Raw genomic sequence first — 19202 nt, forward strand, 5'->3', positions numbered from 1 at the left:
CATTCTTGCAGTAGTTCCTACACCGTATAAAAGCTGGAGACAGAAGATAAGAAACTCGAAGTATATCGTAAATCTTTCCCTATATGATGCATATATGCATGGCTCATGTAAAAAGAACACTTTTATTTTTAAAGGGGTCAAATGTGGTGGTGACCCCTTATTTCAGCCTTTTTTTTTTTTTTTTTTTTTTGTGAATTTAGTCAGGGATCTATCCATGTTAACATTCAGAAAGCTTCTTTCATCAAAAATTCTGCAAATAATGCCATCAGAGCTGTTGCCTCTACATGATGACTGAGCAGGTACCTAAAGGCTTTCATGGCAAATCCTCAGGATTAGGTACTTCCTCCTTGGTAGACTGAATCACAGAGCTATAGCGTGCTGTATGCCATAATGTGGCTCTTTGCCAAGAAAAGTATAGGGTTTCAAAAATTAATTGCCCAGGTGTCATACTACTATATCAGAACTTGGCTGAAACTGAATAGTGTAGTAGTGGGACAAGGTAGGGTGAACTCAGCCACTCTCCCTAAATGGACTAACTACATGCATGTTAAGCACTTAGGAATTACTGTGATGGGCATTAAACCTCGTGTAAAAAGGATTGTGGAAATAAAGTATCAGGAAGCTGATACATGTAATTTTGAATGATTTCAAAGTCTGATTTTCAATTCAGCCTTGAAGTTTTTCCACCTGTTTTTATAATGCATAAGAATCTTATACTACACAAAGTGCGATGCGTTCTCCAAGGAGGAATAGGAAGAATTAAAATATTTATGTTGGAAACTATTCTTTTAATGAGACTACCTCAAGTACAGTTATAGCATTTTAGGCATGAGTGATTTCACAGCATTGTCAACATTAAAAGCCATTGCAAGTTTTGGCTGGAAGGCAAACCACAGATCTAAAAGCATTTTGAGTTTGCCAAACCAAGTTAAGAGCACATCTCTCTGAAGTTATTTGGTATCCTTAATAAAGATCATAGTAATTGTATACTAGTCAAACCTCAGTAAAATCAAAGGTTGTTTTTAATTCTTTCATAATACCAAGGCTCCATGTGATTCAACACGACAGATAATAGCTTTGAAAACATTTACCATCTGTTTCTGGCCAAAAATGTATTAATACCATGAGGCCTCTTTATTGCCTCTTTATTTGGTGCATTTCAGCAATCAAAGCTTTCTAGAGCAGCCCAAGCATTAATGAAACTCAACTTTGTTGAGTAGTTGAAGGATACAATTTATAATAAATTGAATCCCAAATTTCTTATCTGTTGAAGAAGGCTAATCAAAAAGATCCTGTTTTCTTAGGTACAAGCTGAAGTCTAACTCATTTACTGTAATTTCTTTCTTCATTTTCCTTTCTTCAGAGATAAAATGAAAGGCAAAAAAAGAAGATAAAAAGTTTTAGCTAAACTAAAGGAAGACCTGTACTGTAGGTGAGAACTTCGGAGATCATGAGTACCTCTAGAGTGTTAGACACAATTATTTGGTCAGATTTTAAATGAGAACCTTGTCTTTACATGGTTTATAAATGATTACTCTGGTCAAGAGACACCGGGTGCGTGTTAGATATGTGAGCAATAGGTGTTGCTTATGGTCACAGCTCAAGCCTTCAATGTTACATGCCCTTCTTTTCTGAAGGGGGTCTTGCTCTAAATCTGATACTCTCTTACATCTTTCAGAAAAGGATCCAGTATGTCTCTGAGCTGTGCTGTTCATTAGTGTCTGTTGAACTGATATGGGGACATAGACTTGATCTGGAAATAGCGTGACACTACAGTCAATGCTGTGTCAACTGACCCAAGTCATTAGGAGTCATGTTCATGCTATTGGTGTAATATTCACTGTTTCAAAATGTGAATTGCTGTTGTATTTCTGTTCCCTTATAGAAAACATCGGTGTTGTGTTAAGGAATCTGGAGTTTTGTTGATGCTCAAAATGGAAATCTCCAGCCTTTTCCCTGTAGTGCTTCCATGGCAAATTTCATTTTTGTTTATCTTTCAGGTATTAATCTAAGAGAAGGGGTGGAGGATATAGGAATACTAGTTTTTATCATAAACCAACAGGGAAATGTAGCTTATGAAAATGTAATTGTATGTCTCCAAACTTAGTTCTGAAGCATTTTATAAGCACTTGTTTTTTCAGCAGTTGAAAATGAATCCATTTTCTTAGGAATTTGAACAAAGATCTGGGAGAACTATGTTTCAAAAGCCCGTTTTTTAAAATCTTGTCCCAGATACTTCAGCAAACATTTCTACAGCAGCTACACTCCTATGAAGCAGTTCTGCATCAGCATGGAAACTTTGTTAGCGTTCAGCTCTAAACTTCATTCTCCTAATCTACTCTTTTGTGAAATGCTCACCATCAAACTTGAATGAAGGTCTAATTCACAACGTTATGAGGGTAATATACTTCAAAGCAAGAGGAAATCTATTTCAGTACTTGCATTTTGATTAATGAGTTTTCTGAATCCTTTAACTGTATTTATGTTTGTCAGGTGTGACAGTTCCAAGATTAATGATATCTTCAGAGCTATTTTTTGGTATATGGTTTGATGCCTGCAGTGATGATTACCATGAAATATTTCATTTTCCAAAGAGCAGCCACTTATTAATAAAGCAGATTATATATAAAACTATAAAATGCCATGTAGCAGGCATTCTACATTGTTATTGTCACAAATAATTGAGAGAAATATAGATATCTTTCACATAAAAAAAAGAGAGAGATAAAAAAATGAAAAGGACTGTTAAGCTTTTGAAAGATGGAGGAATCTAAAGTGTGCATTAACCTTCTGAAGTTGGCAGACATCTGGTGGTCTGGGAAATACCTGCAATTTGACAGCTAGATTGTGCCTTTAGGCACAGTCATGAACTAGGGGAGTGGAGGAACATACTGCTTGTGAGACTGTCTACAGAGGCACAGCTTTCTGCTCTGAAGTGCAGCAAGAAGGGCTTCTATAAGTACATAAATAGCAAAAGGAAGCCTAAATGTAGACCAGTTGCTGAATGGGGCAGGAGATCTTGTGACAAAGGACATAGGGAAAGTTTAAGTATTCACTGCCTTCTTTGTTTCATTCTTTACTGATAAGACTGGCTTCGGGAGTCACAGGACTCTTAGAACAATTGGAAGGTTTGTAATAAGAAATCCTTACCCTTGTTGAAGGAGGATTATGGTAGGGAGCATTCAAACAAACTAGAATTACTAAGAGACTGTGAGACCTGTTGGGATATGTGCACAAGTGCTGAAGGAACTGGTTGATGCCATTGCAAAATCACCCTCAATTGTATCAAAAAAAATTGCGGTGATCAGGAGGAGTTCCTGAAGATTGGAAGAGAGCAAATATCACTTCAGCCTTCTAGAATGGCAAGAGGAGGTTCTGTGGAACTACAGCTCAGTCAGCCTCACCTCAATCTTTGGGAAGGTGATGGAGCAAATCCACCTGGAAACTATTTTCAAATGTACTGAGAACAAGAAGATAAGTGGGAGTAGTCAGCAAGAGTTTATGAAGGGAAAACAATTCCTGACCAATCTACAAGGTATCTACAAAGAGATTATTGGATTAGTGGAAGAGAGGAAGAGAGCAGATGTTGCTTTAACAGCTTTAGCAAGGCTTTCAACACTATCTCCTTCAGTATCTTCATAGGCAACCTGAGGAAGTGTGGAGTAGATACATGGATAGTGAGGTGGTCTGAAAAAGAGCTAAACCACTTGGAGGGTTAGAGGGTTGTGAACAGCAGCACAAAGTCCAGCTGGCAGCCAGTCACCAATGGTGTATCTAAGGGATCAACCAATTCTGTTGAACATCTTCTTTAATGGCCTGGATGAAGGGACAAGAGTGCACCTTAAGAGGTTTGAAGAGGATACAAAATTGTGAGGAGTGGCTGATATGCCAGAGGACTGGGCTACAGCCCAGAGGGACCTTGGCAGGCTGGGGAAAATGGGCTAATGGGAATCTCATGAAGTTTGGTGAAGAGAAGTGCAAAGTTTTTCCCCTGGGCAGGATTAATCCCATACTCCAGTACACACTGGAGGCTGACGAGCTGGAAAGCTCTGGAGAAAAAGACCATTTTTAGCTCTGGAGAGAAAGACCTTTGTGTCTTGGTGGACACTATGTTGATCATAAGTCAAAGATGGGCAATAGCCTCCTGGTCTGCATTAGGAAGAGTGTTGCAAGCAGGTTGAAGGAGGTGAAGAAGTGCTGTGTCCTGTTCCGGGCTTTCTGGTACAAGACAGATGTAGAGATAGTCCAGAAGAATATGCTGAAGAGGATCAAGGCACTGGAGCATCTGCTGTAAAAGGAAACACTGAAAGCTGGAACTGTCTGGCCTGAAGAACTGAAGGCTCAGGGAGAATCTTATCGATGTGATGGGGAGAATAAGGAAAGTAGAGTTAGAGTCTTCACAGTGGTGTTGGTGAAATAGCAAGTAAAATGTAAAATGGTACAAATGAGAATACTATAATTTCGACTTAAACATAAGAAAACCCCTTTTTTTTGTTTTTAACTGTAAAGGTGGTTGAACACTTGAACAAGTTGTGTCTTGAAGTCTCCATGCTTGGAGATATTCAAAACCTGACTGGACACAGCCCAGAGCAACATGTTGTAGGTGACTGCTTTGAGGAAGGAATTGTGCTAGACAGACTTCAGAAGTGCCTTTCATTCTCAACTACTCTGTGATTCTGACCGTGGTGTTGTTGAAACCGTGATAGGACTGGATTGCTACAGAAACATTTTGTAACTTTTACTCTACCAAATGCAGTAAGACATTCCCTAATGTACAAAATTTGAAGCATTAGATTTTCAAGTTGGAATTATCAAAGAATCAAGGAATTATCCAATATCAAAGAATTACCCAAGACAATGTTCACTTATCTTCTGCCCTGGCATGGTATAGGAGTTGGTAAGTACTCTAGTAACTAGCTGACAGAAGTAATTTAAGCGTTGAAAATCATTACATTGACATAACCTTTTAGAATAAAGAGAAGCTACTAGGAGGGGAATTTAATTAAGCTTTAATTCATGCAGAGCTTTAAACATTTTCATAGAAAAAAAAAATGGATACAATAGCTTAAACTATATGTTTTCTGCTTGCAACCAGGATGTCAATTGTTTTTCAACCTTATTGGTGAAGTTTGTGTGTTTGTAATGAATACTGAAGAAGAAATAACCCTTTCCTTACAGATCTCAACATAAATTCTTTGAATTGAGTTCTACAGAGCCAAAAACAATTTGACTGTATAGTTTTTGCTTCACACAGTAGATACGTATTTACACATTGTTGACTGATAATAGTCTGGTATTCAAACCTAACCTGCAACTCGTTGTCTGTGGTTTGATCCAAAGAAGCTTTTATTCATGGCTGGATTTTTTTCCTGCTAAGTTCTGGAATGATCCTATCACCACTGCCTTTTAAAATAGCCACTGCAACATTCATTTCCCTAGCCATGAACTTCCTAATTGCCTGAACATCTCTTCTGAAACTGACTAGGCTGTTAAGAAACACTGATGCATCTGAGGTGTTACTCAATTTTAAAAATCTTGGCCAGCAGTATAAAGCTAGAGGCCTTGAAGATAAAAGCAAATTTCAAACTATAGTTCAAGATCTTGCATTAACATGAGGAGATCAGTCTTCTTGTATTGCTTAAGGGAAGCTCATAAGCATGCTTTTCACCTACAAAAAGTTCATTGCACATTACAACTAGTGTGCAGATGTTTGAGGCTAGTTTCCTTTAACAGCCATACAATAGCCTTAGATTTCAGGAGGCTGCAATGACCTTTTTACTTTATTACTGCAACTTAAAGAAGTTTGCTAAAATTAGGGGATAGCCCACATCCCTCCTTTGTATGCAATCTTACATACCTATGGCTTGACACAGGCTAGCAGACCATTTGAAGGCTATTTTTGTGATTCAAAAGATACATTGCTTAGAAAAGGGTAGTTACTGTTGCATACTGGCAGCTACAGCTATTCATGTCTGACAAAGCTGTAAAAAAGACCAGAGAGCTTCTTGTGGGGAAACAGAATGAGAGATCTAGGAACAGCCAAATATAGGAGTTCAGAACATAGGCAGAGATTATTTGAAAGTTAATATAACGCCCAAAAAGTAAGTTGAGTTTCAGCTGAGTTTAGTCTTCAGTTCCACAGCTCTCATTTCCCATATTCTCCCACATTCTTTCTCTTGTACTTGAATTTTTTTTCCAACTTAATCATTTCATGTTCTAAGTGTCCATTCCAAGGACTTGGAAAATAGGTAGAGGAGAAATGGTCTCTCTTGTAGGTATAATTCATCCCAAATGTTCCATCTGAAAAAAAAGACAGCTCTAACTCTCACCATATAATAGCACATTTTCTTGAAGAACCTTTCTGTGATTTTTTTCAAAAAGGCCACAAATTGTGATGATCTTCAGCTTTCACTTACAATCCCATCTGTAGTCTCATAGCCTAAGGATTAGGAAATACAGGGGGAAAATTGATTTCATTGTGCTCTTAAGCATCTCACACGGGATTTTATTTATCTCATTAATAATCTCTGGAATAGAAATGAATATATTGCTACCAAAACATCACGTTCTCCATGAGAAATCTCTTTTTTTTTTTTTCTTTTTTTTTTCTTTTTTTTTTTTCCCCTAGTATGTATTCCTGCCTTTCACTTGTTAAGCCTTATACCCTGCTCAGATTTTCAGCCCAGCTTTCCTGCTTGCCTCACTGGCTTATACTTGATTAGGAATTGCCTGGGGATCTCAGAGCTAGGAAGCCAATGAAACAGGCTGTGCATCAGGGGCAAAGAAGCTTCACCACACATAGAATTACCAAGTGGACCCTGGGAGATTCTGTAGCTTTCACAGTCCTCAGACCCTTTGCCATCTACTACTGTATTTTCTAATGGAGCCATATTCCACACAGAATTCATGTCATATTTAATACACTAAATTTCAGTTAATTCTGCTTTGTGGAAGTTAATTTTAATAATGCATGGCCAGGATGCAAATGCAAATGCAAATGCAGATGCAAAACAAAACAAAACAAAACAAAACAACTAGCTGTGAGTGGTTATTTTGAAGGAAAATGAACAACAAAATATGCTCAGACTTGTTTGTCTACCTATAGTACTTCAAAAATATATCTCATGCTTACTGTTGTAGATAACTTTTTACACAGTGTTTATTTTAAAACAAATCTCAAAATGAACCAAAAGATGTGTTTTGTTCTACTTAGGGTTGGATTAATGTATTCAGTACAGAATGAAGGTTCAGAAAAGTGAATTGGTCTCTTTTTTTCCCACTAATTCATGCTTCCTCAGTAATTTCACACCATCCATCCCAAGTTTAGTCATTTTGTGGTCAGTTTTTAGTTGACCACAAATCATACAAGTAAACAACGTAAAAAAAATAGAAATTTTTCTTGTGTAAATCATTTATTGCCAGAAAAGTTGGCTAAATTAGTACTTGCCTGTAATGTCAAGTGTGAAGTTTTGTACTAATGAGAAAAAGCGTAATGCTGTTAGATACCACTGATAGTAAAAGCTGCGTCTGTTAATTTGCCACTTGAGAAGAATCACAGAAAGGAGTCTGTGTGCATGTTATGAGCACAAAAAAAAAAGTTTGTCACTAGCCTTCAGCATGTGATGACCAGAACAAAACGATGTATCTGAAACCCAGTGTATAGGGAAGAAGATGGGAAGGCAGTAAAAAGAAAAGAGATTTTCTGCTTGTTGCTTAACATAAGGCTTGTGATGTTGTTGAGGGGATTGATGACATTTTTGATAACTGTGTTTACTGTACTTCCCAGAGTGTAGCTCACAGGTTATCTGGAAGAACAGCTTTTGATTTGGCAGTAGTGTGAATTGTTTATATATACAACAAATACACAGGCCTGCATATACATATTCAGGTAAGACAAGAGGAGGTTTACTTTGGCAGATCCCTTCTTCCAGCAGCCGTCAAGTACAGATCCCCAGTCATCAGCTGCAGCCATTGCCTCTCCCTCCAGCCTCTGATCCCTTGCCCACTCCTCTAACACTTCTCTGATCAATTTTGTGGTGGTCCTTAAAAGTTTAGGTTATCTGAGGATTTCTTTCTGAAGAACAGTACTTTTAAAGGGATGCAACTTATATTTGTACTATGTTCTTGTGTTATTACAAATATAAACATTTGAATAGAATCAGGAATCTCCCTGTGGAAAATCTTTTCAATCTTTGCCTCCAGAACAGAAAACATATCATGATTAATTCTCTCTGCCAACCCAAAACAGCCTTTTCTAGTGTCAATGTGAAAATAAGCTTCATGCTCACTGTTTCTGCTTTGCTTTCTGGAAAACCATGGAGATCCTGTTAGAGGAGCTCTCTCTAGAGAAAATGCAAATGCAGTGTTCTGCAAATGGTGTAAGGAACACAATGACCCAGATTCAGTGCAAGTGTAATTGCTGCAGATTTTGTGGTTAGTAGTGAAAAGAAAAGTTTTAAAAGGAAGTATTTTAAAGAGATTTGCAAGAGCTCCTGTGGCATATTGGGCAGTAAACAGTGCAAAAATCAGAACCAGGAGTCTGGATTTCTGGAAACCAAGTGCTAATGTGTGATAACACAGGACCTTGTCATCCAAATTGGGTTAATGTGTTAACAAAACAGCAGTGTTTCTTCTGAGTTCAAAATGGAGCTTCTTAGCAAATTGGCTGCATAATGCAAAAATACAAGCAGAAACCAGACACAGAGGTGAATTGCCTGAGGGTCCCACATATTTCAAAGCAGAGAAGTGTAATGATATCTTAAAGAGGTATGGACAAGCCAAGGAATACCTGTGTCATCTGATTACAATAATAGAAATTCTGCTGAAAGGCTTAGGAAGATTAACAATATTAACCTTGCTGTCTCATTTATCCCATATTCTTTGATAAGCAGAACTTCAGTAATCCAGTGATGGTATCTCTAAGACATTGCCATTATTTTCACTTGAAAATAACTATTACATATTATTCAGGGTAATGTCTTCACTACACATGATGCTTTACAAGAAGAATCCCTTCATTAAAAGTGACATGCTTTTACCTTAGACAAAGTTGAAATGCAATACATAAAAGGAGAAGGCAGAGCAGGAGAACAGCTCAATGTGTAAATTACAGAGCTTTAAAAGTTTGGACTGTGAAGTGAGAATCACTGCAGAAATAACTGTGACATCCAAGATCTTGCTGCATTTCAGGCTGAAGCTGTTGCTCAAACTAGTCAGCAGATGGAAAGGATTGGCATAGATCCTATTTACAGTATGGGCAAAGTGTGCAAGAAAAAGAAGTTGTAATGTTGTATTCTAAAAGGAGAAGGTCAGAAAACCGTGAAAATAAATGAACGGCATTGGGGCAAGTAATAACATCTCTGTTATATTTAAAAACATCATCATCAGTTATCAAAAAAGAAAAAACAAATAAATTGGAGCTGATGGAAAGTAGTCTACCTGGCTTGTGACATGTAGGGCTTTCTGCAGGTTGATTCAGTTTGGGTCACAGATTATGAACTGAAGAGGATACACAGCAACTGCAGCATACCATATTTGTGTGTAACAGCACTTGCTTTGGTGTGCCTGAAGGCAGATACTCCAGACTGTATGGCACGTGGGATTCAGCAGCAGTGAGGATCTCCTTGACTCTTGTCACTGAGCCATTGAAACCTTAGCAGTGGCATCCCATAATAGTTGGGTCTGTAGAAGCAAAATGGTGAGCTGTTATGATATGTATATGTTATCAGGAGGTGCATGCAAATACACTGATCATGTGTATTAGCTGTGATACCTCTGCAATAAACGTGGGTGCACTGAATAATGCACCTGAATCTTCATGATTCCATATCAGCAGAACTACTTTGTTCATTTATTATCAGTGATTCACCCTGCTTTATATATAAACTTTTTATTTTATTGGAAAAAATTAACCTGGCTCTTATTTTGTGCAAAATTCTAATCTAGCTGAAATCTGATTTTGTTGGAAAAGTATGTGTACGAACTTGCTTAAATAAATTCAGCCTGTTTACCTACTGTTGAGTCTGCAGATTTACTCCCACAGAATACCAGACGATCTTGGTGTCTGAGAGCACTCTGTTTTCAGGTCACATCATAAGCTTCACTGTTGCTCTTCTGGCATTCTACGGAGAGTGACTCACAGGATTGTGTGTACTGCTACAGTAATCCAGGACCACATCCCATTCTACATTTATCCCCATGTCACCTCTGACTGGCTTCATCCAGCTACTTTGGTTTTAGACTGGTAAAAAAGAGTCCGAACAGTCCCATATCTGTCAGCCTTTACTAATAGGAGAGATGCTCCAGTCTCTTAGTTGTCCTCATGGCCCTATGTTGGACTCTTTCCAGTTCCCCATACTCAGGAGCCCATATATGGACACAGCCTCAGCATCGCTGGATAGAAGGGATCACCTCCCTCAAGCTGCTAGCAATCCTTTGCTCAGTGCAGCCCAGGATTCCATTAGCCTTCTTTGCAGCAAGGGCACACTGCTGGCTTATGTTCATCTTAATGTCTGTCAGGGCCTCCATGTCTTTTTCTGTCAAGCTGCTTTTTACCTGGGCAACCCCCACGATGTACGTGTACATGGGCTTGTTAGTCCCCACAGTCAGGACTCTGCACTACTTGTGAAGCTCGTTAAACCTCAGGTTCCTGTCAGCCCAGCATTAAGGCCTTGGGTACACCACTGGTTACTGGCCTTCAACTGGACTTTGTGCCATAGTCACCAACCTTTGAGCCCAGGCATTCAGCTAGTTTTCCATACCTCTCAGTGTCCGCTCATACAGCCCATACATCCGCAGCTTATCTATGTGGTTTTTAAGGAAGGCAGTATCAGAAGCTGTACTGAAGTCTGGGTAGACAATATACACTCTTCTTCCCACATCTACCAGGCCAGTCATTACATTATAGAAGCTTATCGAGTGGGTCAAGCAGAACTTCCCCTTGGTCAAATTGTGCCAACTATTCCTGATGATTTTCTTGTCAGTATATTTAAAAACTGTAACTTTCCTATTACTATTATGTTTTAATATTGTAAGTTCAGCTAAAATTGCTGAGGGATGCCAGATTACAAATCTGGACCCAGCAGTGTTCTACGAAAGGCCACGGTTAAACAGCATGTTTATGCAAATGTTGCAGTAACTGAAAGATCCACTGAACTTAAAAACATCCAGAATTATTACATGTGCCATCTTCAAATGGATCCTCTGCTAAATGCTTTAGAAGATACTTGCTGATTCTTTTAGCCATATATGAAAATTACATGTACTGGGCCTGAGTTATAAATTTTCACTTTATCTCTTGTTTGTGAGATGAGGCACAAGGCACACCCTGTTTGGGTCTGGACTAGCTACAGCTCCCTAGTACCTGACATTAGAGAATCAGACACAGGTAGCATCAAAAGGCAATGGCATATTATAGTAGATGACCTTCAGCTGAGTTTCTGAGACCTAGGACCAATGTCGTAGGATCACTGGGAACTAGTTAAATGCGTAGCAAGATTTCAGGCCCTGAGCAGCTTTGTTGTTGCATGGTTTCCATCCGAATTAATACTTGCGTTGGACTGAGAAAAAAAACAAAAAGTTCAGGCTTTTCATTATGGCGTTTGTCACAAACAAATTGAAAATGTAGGCTCTCAATGTGTCAGTCTTCCAAGAGCTGAAAATCAATTGTTCCTGTCACATGCCTTTGTCCTGTAGAATATTTCAGGGTATTTCTTTCTTGCTTGCTTTCTTCCTTTCTTTCTTTCTAGCTTGGTTTCTTGCTTGCTTTTTTGTTTGCTTTCTTTTTTTTCACTTGTTTGCATACTTGCTTGCTTGCTTTCCTTCTTACTTGCTTTCTTCTTGCTTTCTTTTTTGCTTTCTTTCTTGTTTTCTTTCATGCTTTCTTGATTTCTTGATATCTTTCATTCTTTCTTGCTACCTTCCTTTTTCTTCCTCAATTTCTCTAGTTTTTGCTTTCTTGCTTGCTTTCTTACCATCTTGTTTTCTTTCCTGCTGTCTTGATTTCTTTCTTGCTTGCTTCCTTTTTCTTCCACAACATCTTTCACTTTTCCTTTCTTTCTTGCTTTCCTGCCTTCTTTCTTGTTTCTTTTTCTTTCTTTCTTGCTTGCTTGCTTTCTTGGCTCCACGCTTTCTTGCCTTCTTGCTTTCCTTCTTGTTTTCTTTTTCTTTTTTTTCTTTCTTCCTTCCTTTTTTCTTTCTTTCTTTCTTCTTGCTTTTTTTTTTTTTGTTTTCTTCCTTCCTTCCTTCCTTTCTTTTTTTTTAGTTCTATGCTTTCTTTCTTCCTTGCTTTCTTGGTTGCTTGCTTACTTTCCTTCTTGGTTTTTTATTTCTTTCTTTCCTTCTTTCTTGATTTATTTCTTGCCTTCCTGCTTGCTTTCTTGCTTTCTTTCTTCCTTCATTCTTTTTTTTCATGCTTCCTTTCTATCTTACTTGTTTGCCTCCTTGTTTTCTTTCTTTATTTTTTATTTCCTTCCTTCCTGCCTGCCTGCCTTCCTGCCTTTCCTGCCTTCTTGCTTGCTTTCTTGCTTTCTTGCTCTCTTGTTTTATTGCTAACTTTCTTACTTGCTTTATTTCCTGTTTTCTGGCTTTCTTTTTCTCTTTCTTGATTTCTTGCTTGCTTTTTTCTTGCTTGCTTTTTTAATTTCTTTCTTATTTTCTTGCCTGATGCTTACTTGTTTTCTTCACGGATTTTTTTCTTGCTGCCTTTCTTGTTTTCTATCTTGCTTGCTTGTTTGCTTTCTTGCGGTCTTGTTTTCTTGCTTGCTTTCTTTCTGGCTTTCTTGCTTTCATACTTTCTTGCTCTCATTCTTGCTTTTTTCCTCTTTCTTTCTTTCTCTCTCTCTTTCTCTCTTTCTTTTCCTCCCCTCCTTTCTCTCTTCTTTCCTTCCTTTTATTCTCAACAGATATCTTGGGAAACTTCTTCATGTTTAGAATGTCTGCAGTTTTATATATATGGTGTAGCACAGACTTATGGGACTGCATCATCCTCTTCATTTAATAGGAAAGGAGGGGAAATAGTCATTTTGCACTGATGTTTTGAAATTCATTTTGGGTCAATCTAGGACTCTGGCACAATGAACTGCATAAATCAATACTATGATAATATTTTGTTTCCTTATATATTCCTTCAATTCATTACATCTGCAACATTAACTTTTTAAACTATCAGCATGCTTAATTTTAATACTTCAACAGAACTATGTAGAAACTAACTTCCCCACGGGTCATAGCATTCTACCTGGAAAATAAAGAGTGCATTATTTTGTCTGCCTACCAGCTGAGCATATCCAAATAATGTGAACGTTACTAATTGCTTTGAAAGTTATGTCAACAGTGTAAGGATAAATGCTATACTGTAACATAGATCAGCTTGAATAGAATTGTATCACATCAGAAAAAAAAAAAAACCTACACAATTTGCAATCACGCTTCCAGACTGAGTAGAGCAAGGAAGTGTAGATCACTATCAAAAGATTACTAAACAGAAACAGCAGCCTTTGTCATCTGATGCTTGGTGATCACTACCTTAGACCTTAACTGCGTGGTTTAAACAACTTGCCAGTATTGAGTGATTCCAATGTTATGTGTTTCCATGGTTGTCAGTTAAATTGTTGCCTGCAATAATGTGATGTGTTGTTAGCAAAATGCTTTTAATGCTACCCTTTAGGGTAGGGCAATTTAAATAACACTTTTCTTCTTCAATATATCATCTGCCAAGCCTAGTAATTTTTATAAGGTGCAGAAGAGTGGCCAAGAAAACTAAAAAATGTATGTATGTATTAATACGTATGTGTGTGTAAGTATGTACATATAAATTGTGGGGGGAAGAATGCTTAAAAAGCATATTCGTGAAATATGGCAAGCAAAGTGAATGTGGTGAGAAGTTTGCAATTTTAGTGGATGCTGAAGATATTAGTTGGTATTTAAACAAGACAAAACTGTAATGTCATCACTGCCTTGGAAAAAGGTGCTGACAGCCTGCATAAGCAAACATTTATCTCTCCCATCAGATCTTAAGCCAATGTGCTTGTAGGGGAGTGCTGTAGGAGTTCAGCTGGGACTCCAGGAAGCTCTGGTGTGCTGCCTGCTTGTGAAACGTAACCCCCCAGCATGCAGAAAGAATATGTCTTAAATAACTTTCATAAACTGCACATTTCCTTCTGAATCCAATGCCACATCAGATAGGTCTGTTGTCAGAAGGAAGCATCTGAGGAGGGGTCTCCACCAGGCTCCAGCTGCCTGCAGCCTTACCTCAGGATCACAGGATTTTGACCTTTTCTGATACATACAGTTTGGTAGCTCCTTAGTCTATAGACATAACCGTAGGCCTCAAAAATAAATGTGAAGTGAGAACATGCCTACAGTCTGATCCTGAGCCAGTTGGAGTCCATGGCAAAACTCCTGCTGACTTTCTTTTGTGTAGGTCTAAAGCTTTAACACTATTCTTTTTAGCCATGTCATGTAAAGACCCTGAGGGCATTGATATACCTTCGTGGCCTAGAAAGGCTTGCCCTACACCACGGGTGTCCAACTTTTTGGCTTTCCTGGGCCACACTGAGCGAACAGGAATTGCCACGGGCCACATATTAAATATCTAATAAACTTCATGTATATAAGTAACAAAACTTATTAATTATTTTTTAATAAAACATAAAAAACGGAGAGCAACAAAAACATAAGACTAATGGGATGTTTGACTTTGTTTTTGTGAAACTAATGCATTAGGCTGGTACAATGGCAATTGTTGCCATTCCTGGTGAGTTCTCAAGGAGTTCATCAGTGATTTTTGATGAAATATTACTCTTCCTATACTTCATCCTTGACAATAACTGTTCACAAATATATGTACTGACAAAAAGTGATGACATGAATAAGGTGTGACTGTGAAGCAAGAGATATTTTTCTCTGTAGGAGAGGCGTTGTGAAAGTCTGGCTAAAAGACATGACCAAATGTTTCTTTGATTTGAATGTCTGATTGTAATTCTATAGTCTCCATGTGAAAATTTGCAAGTATTTATTGTATATCGTATTTATGTCGATTGAAAATGGAGTTGCAAATATGCAAAAAAAATTATGATTTTTTTTGAAATCTTGTAACTTATTCTCAAATTCTTTTATCAAAACAGAAAGCAAGGCTGCATATTTTTCTCTGTTCACAGGACTGTGTATAGCCAGTGTATCAAAATACACGAAATCATTTGCTATAACTAGAGCTTGCTTTAATTAAAGTTTCATTTCAAATGCTGTTGTTGTCTGAAACATAGCACAGATAAGGTGATTTTCACATTGAAGATGCATGTTTAACTCATTTAATGAGCAGTCAAATTCACCAAAAATGCTAGGTCTGTGACCCATTTTTAATCTTCACATTCTGGCACAAATTTTCCTTTTGATTACTAAAGGACTCGATTTCACTTTGCAAAGTTTTTTTTAGCATTTTACCCTGACTTAGCCACCTTCCTTCAGAAAAGTAAATGCTGACCCCATAATCAGCATTCATACTTTTAATGAACTCCTAGAATTGGTGAAGATTCAGTCCCCTTGACTTCATGAAATTCACAACTTTGATGACATTATCCATTTTTAAAGTTTTGCACATAAATTTTCTTGATTTCTAATGCAGTGATATTTCGTAAAACATTAGTTACTCGTGGTAGTTGCATCATCTTCTATTAATTTTATAAGTCCCTCATTTTTCCCAGCCATTACTGTGGCACCACCAGTAGCTCTATCAGATATGTTGACAAAGGCTAAGGAAAATTGATTTATTTTTTACTGCTTCATACAAATCAAGAGATTTAGTTGTGTATTTCAGGGGCACCAAAGAAGCCATTTCTTCAGTGACAGTATATTTGTTATCAATACCTCTAATAAAAATGTCAAGTTGAGCTGTATCTACAGCATCAATACTTTCATCTATCACCAAAGCATAAAATTTGAAATTAGCAGCTTTACTCTCCAATTTTTTTTTCAATAAATTTTCCTGTTTCTTCATTTCACCTGGCTACAATCTGGTGAGACAAACTGAATTCAGAAAAATCCATATTTTTTATAAGGGCACATCATATCTGCTGTGCTTTCCGTACATTGCTTAACAAACTCACCATCATGAAATGGCTTTGATTTTTTTGCAATCATGTAACTAGTTTTTTTTAAAACAGAGTCCATTTGAGTTTTAACTTCTTAAAATTTTTTGTAGAGGTGACAGATTTTTGCAGTTCCTCTCTTTTTACGAAGCATTCCTTGAAAGGCATCAAATTTGGCAGCATGTTTCTGCATATAATGTCTTTTCAAATTGTAATCTTTGAAAACTGACACAATTTCCTTGCAAATTAAGCACAGTGCCATGTTTTTTGCCAGCACTGAACTGTGCCTTCCCTGTGTCCTGGGGCTGGGCCAGACTGCTCAGTGGGACAGAGCTGCTGCTGTGATGACACTGCAGCAGGGAGTGCGGGCTGCAGTGTGAGCTGTGCTGGGCTGCATGCAGTCCATGGGGCACAGGTTGGACGTGCCTGCCCTACACCCTGCCCAGCAGCAAGGAGTGCCATTTCAGGGCTGGTCTCCAGCTCCACCACAGCCATTGGTCTTCTTTTCCTGGGCCCTGACCATTGAGTGGGCTCCCTGCCTTGACTTTTGCCCTGCCTCATCATCATCAGTTTGCCCAGCAATCTGGGCCTTTGCTTGCAGCCAGCTGCCCCTGGCTTGCCTTGCTACCTGGCCAGATAGTGGAACAACACCTGGCTGGAGGAGACCTCCCATGCTAGCTCTGTGGGAGCTCCCAGTGGTCCGATCCTGCTGCACACAGCACAGGACTCCTCTGGGTTTAGCAGACTGAAGGACTACAGCCATAAAAGACATAGGTCACTTCTTTCCTCATTTCCAGATTAGCAAGGGAACAGCCTGTGCTACTATCCTTGCAAGGAATTATGTCAATAACCCCCCCCCCCCCCCACTTTCCTCACTATACTCACCTGCTTTTACTTGCAGTGCTTCCTGGTGGGTTACTCAACCACAGTACATCACACTAATAATTAATGTACTAGTATCATCTGGTATTTATACAGAGCATGTTGAGTTTCTTGCTGTAATTACCATTACAAGTGATTTCCACTGTTCCAAATGAAATGAAGTTCACAGCATGATACCAGAAATTGCATGGTGTTCCCAGGTGTGTGTGTTCATGTGCTCCTCAGGACAATGTGTGTGCTGGCTTACCTAGGAAAGATCTGACTATTGTCCTACTTAAAAAACAGTACAGCAGACTGCTTACAGACTTTGTTTTTCTGAATAAAGAATAAAATTTAAGCTGATTTCATAATATATAGTTTTTCTGCCATTAGCAGCATTTTAGTGCTATTTCTGAACCTTCTGCAAGGTATTTTGAACAAAAACTTGTATTTTATTCTTACATTGCAAGCTTCCTTGCAAGCTATTTACTGATCGTGTTGGTAAAGTAACCTTCTTTCAGCTATATCGAAAATGAAGGGGAGGTTTTCTCCTGCAGAAACAAAACAGGCTATATAACTCATACAAGTCCCTTTGATTCCTGTTAATCTCAGCAACCTCCCTCTATCTCAACAGGTGTGGTGCGCCAGGTGAGACCCATTGTTGGACCTTTCCATGCCATCCTGAAACTGGAGATGAACTACGTCATGGGTGGAGTGGTATCTCATCGTAATATTGTCAATGTTCACATCTTCGTCTCTGAGTACTGGTTCTGAGAGAGCTTTTAAGGTCCCAGACAAGCAAGCTGCTCCAACCTAAGTCATTACAACAAACTACTATGTCATGTACTTGTTTGTAAAACCCAATAGAGTTTGTTGTTGTTGTTGTTTTATTTTTAAATATTTGTTTCATGGTTTAAGCAAAATAACAAGCTGTTATGTTGATTAGACATAGAGTGGGGCAAATTAAGTGAGCTGATTTAGTTGTGTGTATAAATAAGCAGTGTGTGAAAGTGCTCAACTGCTCAGTGAAACTTAAAACTTTTCTAAATGTTTATGCAGACTTAACTATTGCTCCTTGGCCTGATAACCAGAGCGACTGAGGATGTGGAACAAACTACATGTCAGAGTTCACTGGGATGAATGTATGGTATCTTTGGATGGAAGAAGTTCGGTAAGGATTAGTTATTTCAGCTCCACATAAACTGCTTTGAAGGAGTTAGATTGTCAGAAAGTGCCAAATATTTACTTTTGGGCTCCAGTAGAGTAATTCTGAATGGGCACCCCAAATTACTAATCATTTCTGAAATGTTTAGCCTAGATATTCAGCTATGACTTCAAGAGGAAGTACAAAAACAATTAGAAATAGTAGGAGACTAACAAGCTATTGCACATATTAAAAAAATTACTTGGTTTTTTTACTTGTTATTTGATTCTAAAGTTATGTTTGATTCTAATTAAACAAATACCTCTCAGTGAAATTAACCTGTTACAAGGGTAATGAATATTGCTTAAATTCCAGTCTCATCTGTACTCAGCAATACATGGAAACTCAAACATGTATGTCCTGTCTATCATAGAGTAAAGCTTGACACCCTTTTAAAATTGGTATTCAGATGAGTATGTTAAACTATACACTTCCTATGCACCAAATCAAGGCATATGTATTAATACAATGAAACATTCATAAATAAATGATTTTTTAATGTAACTTTTGGGCATCAAAGTAATGTATCATTTTTATTACAGAACAGAAAATAAATAGCTCCGTGTTTCATTTTGTCACATTTGTTAAGATATGAGAAAATAAAGTCAAATGGGAAATACTGAGAAGCGTGCTGTGGTTTCTGTTTATCAGAAAAATAGCATAATATACAAAAATATATATCCAGTAAGCAAATTAATTACATGTGTATATTATGCATTTTCCACTCAAAATAGCCCACTACTTCAATAATTATTGACAATAGGCATTTGCCTCTTAACTTTACACAAAAGCCCCTTAAGCTAAAGGGAATCATTCTGTTGACCTGAATGATCTTTTAAGTTAGACTAAAAGAGACTGCCCACTCTGATCTACTGCAAATAAAAGACCATGAACATACAGAAGCCTTCATGCAGTTCTCTGTGGTAGGGAAAATTCTCTGCCTGCAGCTGTCTCATTCTATAAATTCAGATTTTATGATAACACATTCTCATAAATAAGTGTTGAGTAAAGATTACCCTCTTGGCAGTGTTTGGTTCCCTCCCTGCACTTAT

The 19202-nt window shown here is 38.0% G+C and overlaps 1 protein-coding gene across 2 annotated transcripts in view; it reads left to right on the plus strand.

Annotated features, from left to right (window-relative positions):
* FBLN1 (fibulin 1) overlaps positions 1 to 18773 on the plus strand; it is a 100076-nt gene extending 81303 nt beyond the window's left edge. For both annotated transcript variants that reach the window (XM_021393120.1, XM_021393099.1), the window contains exon 17: positions 17581 to 18773. In XM_021393120.1, the coding sequence (XP_021248795.1) occupies positions 17581 to 17720 (140 nt within the window). In that variant the 3' untranslated portion in view covers positions 17721 to 18773. The remainder of the gene's footprint in view (positions 1 to 17580) is intronic.

Source organism: Numida meleagris, chromosome 1, assembly GCF_002078875.1.
Source record: "Numida meleagris isolate 19003 breed g44 Domestic line chromosome 1, NumMel1.0, whole genome shotgun sequence".
NCBI lineage: Eukaryota > Metazoa > Chordata > Aves > Galliformes > Numididae > Numida > Numida meleagris.